This window comes from Hipposideros armiger, unplaced genomic scaffold (genome assembly GCF_001890085.2).
Source record: "Hipposideros armiger isolate ML-2016 unplaced genomic scaffold, ASM189008v1 scaffold_662, whole genome shotgun sequence".
Taxonomy (NCBI): Eukaryota; Metazoa; Chordata; class Mammalia; order Chiroptera; family Hipposideridae; genus Hipposideros; species Hipposideros armiger.
In genome coordinates this window covers 1,111,453-1,114,959 of record NW_017732012.1, presented here as the reverse complement: position 1 = coordinate 1,114,959, position 3,507 = coordinate 1,111,453, and the positions used below count along the sequence as shown (strand labels likewise).

The following is a 3,507-nucleotide window of genomic DNA, read 5'->3' as shown; positions in this document are numbered from 1 at the left end:
TCTTATGTTGTAATGATTTGCTTTCCTCTTTACCCTCTAACAATGATTGATGGAAAGAAAACCATTACATAAATTGGGGAAATCAAAGAACAAAAAACAAAACAAAAAAACAACATACCATATGGAATCACTGTTTAACTCCTTAAGAATCTTATTTCCCAGGAAAGATGAATTTCACAGCTACTGCGGAAGCTCTGCAATCTCAGGAATTGTGTGGCAATGAGGTGCCTAACGTCCCAGCACTTGGACAGAAGGATACTGTAGTGAAGCCCTTATTAGTCGAGGTATGCAGGTATACTTCCTCAGAGGTCTTATTATATAATAATGTATGTGACAGTGACATTTAATTCCCCCAAATATGGATGTATCCACAACTCAACTTTTTACTAACATTTTCTCCCCTAAAGTGATTGCTTTTTCTCTTATACATTGTGTCACTTTACTTTTTGACTTTTTTATTTCAATATAAAGCCTGAAGGAATAGAAAAGGAGGAAACTTTCAACACACTCCTCTGTGCATCAGGTAAGTGTCAAAAATAGACAAAATTCTCATGTTAAGCCACTTGCCAAAGTATTGGGTTGTCGGAAAAGTCATGACGCATTTTTGCAATGGAAAACATAGAAAAAATACGTCATGACTTTTCCAACAACCCAATATATGGTTATATGTATGTCCTTTGGGGCATGTGTTTCTCTGGGGAAAAAAAATTGCACACTTGCCCATGCACAAATCTAAGGACATCTGATGAAGAACAACCTTTTCCTGGTGAAGGCATAGAGAAGTTAAAAGACATATCTAAAAGCTCTGGGCTAACAATGAGGATGAAAGCAGATGACAGTAGGGCAGGATTCTTTCCAATACAAAACTGTGTTTCCCAAACTTCTCTCTAAACTATTTTCAAAAAATTGAAATATCTGTGTGGAGCTAGTACTATCTATTATTCAATTAATAGTTTAAATGTACTCATGTTTTGTTTTGTTTTTTACTTAAACAAGCTATTTTAAGAAGAACTTCAGGTCTAATCTGCTCTTGGAGCACATCCAGGGTGCTCTAATCTATACAGTCTTTTCACATTTTGTTCCATTTTCCTGGAAGTCTCTTCCCCCAAATATCTATAAATCTTACTCCCTGACTTCCTGCAAGTCTCCAATCACCTATGATTTATTTTATCAATGAGTTTTTTAGTAGGTAGCCCTCTCCCCATACCCTGTACTTCCTGACTTGCCTTGACTTATTTGCTCACTCATATAAACACTCTGCTTTAATTTTCTCCATAGAACTTAACATCTATTATACTAAATATTTATTTGTTATCTTATTACTCCCATTAAAAGGGAAATTCCAGGGTCAGCCAAGTGGCTCAGTTGGTTAAGAGCTTGCTCAAGAGTGTGAACTCTGAGCAACAGCAGTTCAAATCCTGGCCCAAGCTGAGCTGCTGCTGAGCTGCTCCTGGCCCGAGCTGAGCTGCTGCTGTGGCAGGATGGCTCAGCTAAAAAAAAAAAGGGAAATTCCAGGAAGTCAGGAAATTTGTTTTGAAAATTGCTATATCATACTTAAAACAGAATTTGTACATAGCACACACTTAATACACATAAATATTATAATGCACATTAATATTATGGAATAAATGTGATTTTTTAAAATGCTAACAATAGTATAAATTAACATAAACAATGAAGAGAAAGAAATAAGTATACTGTAAAGTATAGGCGGAAAGAAATTTAACACAAATAATATGATTAATATGAACTTCACTATGAGATGAATCATGGCTTTAGAAAAAATTTGGATTGCATCAAACAATTATGTAATGACCAAGAGAAATAAGAGGTTGGATTTTGATCATATAGAGAAAAAATATGCAAACAAAAGAGAACATTTCTCTTGTTTTTTCCTTCATATATATATATATATATATATATTTGTTTGTTTGTTTGTTTTCTTTCATTAGAAACAGGAGTACCTGAAAAATTGTCACTAAAAGTTCCATCAAATGTGGTTGAAGGATCTTCCAGGGCGACATATTCAGTTTTGGGTGAGTCTTCCAGCCCAAAGGAAGCAGCTGTCCATCTCCATAATTCTAGTGCTTGGGGCCTCACCATCCATGGTTAATGAGGTCACTGCCGCCTGACATTGGATTGAGAGAAAAGGCACTAAAGTAAGGATTGCATTGTGTGTTAGTCAGAAAGGGGGATGAGTAGATGTTGTGGCATATATCTTGTTATACTCTAAAATGTAAGAAGGGCCACTTCTCTGTGTCTTTATCTTCAAGAGGTTGAATATGTGGTGATGCTTCCTAATAGATTTGAATATAGTTGGTTTTAACCAGATATGTGGCTCATCAGAAATGATGTATCCTGCCATTCAGTTTTTCCCTGTTTTGTTTTTCCATTCTTGAATCATATACTTTGTTGTGCCTACGCTTCTCTTTCTTTTCTATTTCTTGTTTTCTCCACTTCCTATACTTTCTTGTCCATCCCTCTATAAGTGACTTGACCTCTCACTTGGCTAGTAATCTATATTCCTATCCCAACATAAATCAGCTCTGGGTTCCTCTGATTTTTCTGCATCTTTCATTCCCCAGGTGATATACTAGGCTCTGCAATGCAAAATCTTCAGAATCTTCTCCAGATGCCCTTTGGTTGTGGAGAGCAGAATATGGTTCTTTTTGTCCCTAACATCTATGTTCTGAATTATTTGAATGAGACACGACAGTTGACAGAGAAGATCAAGTCCAAAGCTATCAACCACCTCATCAGCGGTAAGAGATTTCCCCAGTAGAAGAAACCTTAATTGAGTCCCTAAGTATCTCCTTCAGTGAACTCAAATCAGTATCCTTTTGGTTAAGATTTAATCATTATTTTTGCTGTGATATCCAGTAGAATGTGTCACTTTACAATCAGAAAATTCGACGACATCATCAAGTCTTGGAGATATTTTAATAAAATCGCAGTTTTCCTACAACTCCTCAAGTTTTAAGGAAAAGACTGATTAATTTTCCAATGTCTCTGCTATATCATAAATCTATGAAAACTTCCTTTTCAGGGTACCAAAGACAGTTGAATTATAAGCACAATGATGGTTCATACAGTACCTTTGGGGATCATGATGGTAGAACACAAGGAAACACTTGGTAAGATAATTATTTCCATATGCTCTTTGTAAATCTGTAATATTTCAGAATTCTGGAAATAGCTATTCTCTGATACCTGAAGTTCTTTCACAGAAATCTGTTACCCTTAAAAAACCCATATGTGTGTCATCATACTGGGTGATTTCACCAGTCGTCTACGAAAGCCTACCTACAGTATATAGCAGTAAAATAAGGATCCCCAAAATGGAAATATAAGGCAGGAAGTGTCATAACGTGAAATGATCAAGGAAGAAGCTCTACACTGCATTAAGAAAGGGGAGGGGGCCGGCCGAGTGGCTCAGTTGGTTAAGAGCTCGCTCAAGAGTTTGAGCTCTGAGCAACAGCGGTTCGATGCCCGGCCCGAGCTGAGCAG

The 3,507-nt window shown here is 36.6% G+C and overlaps 1 protein-coding gene across 1 annotated transcript in view; it reads left to right on the top strand.

Annotated features, from left to right (window-relative positions):
- Positions 1–62: 62 nt before the first annotated feature.
- LOC109372739 (pregnancy zone protein-like) overlaps positions 63–3,507 on the top strand; it is a 6,895-nt gene continuing 3,450 nt past the window's right edge. The window contains exons 1-5 of the mRNA XM_019626164.1: positions 63–284; positions 472–523; positions 1,953–2,036; positions 2,586–2,762; positions 3,047–3,134. Of these exons, the coding sequence (XP_019481709.1) occupies positions 168–284; positions 472–523; positions 1,953–2,036; positions 2,586–2,762; positions 3,047–3,134 (518 nt within the window). The 5' untranslated portion in view covers positions 63–167. The remainder of the gene's footprint in view (positions 285–471; positions 524–1,952; positions 2,037–2,585; positions 2,763–3,046; positions 3,135–3,507) is intronic.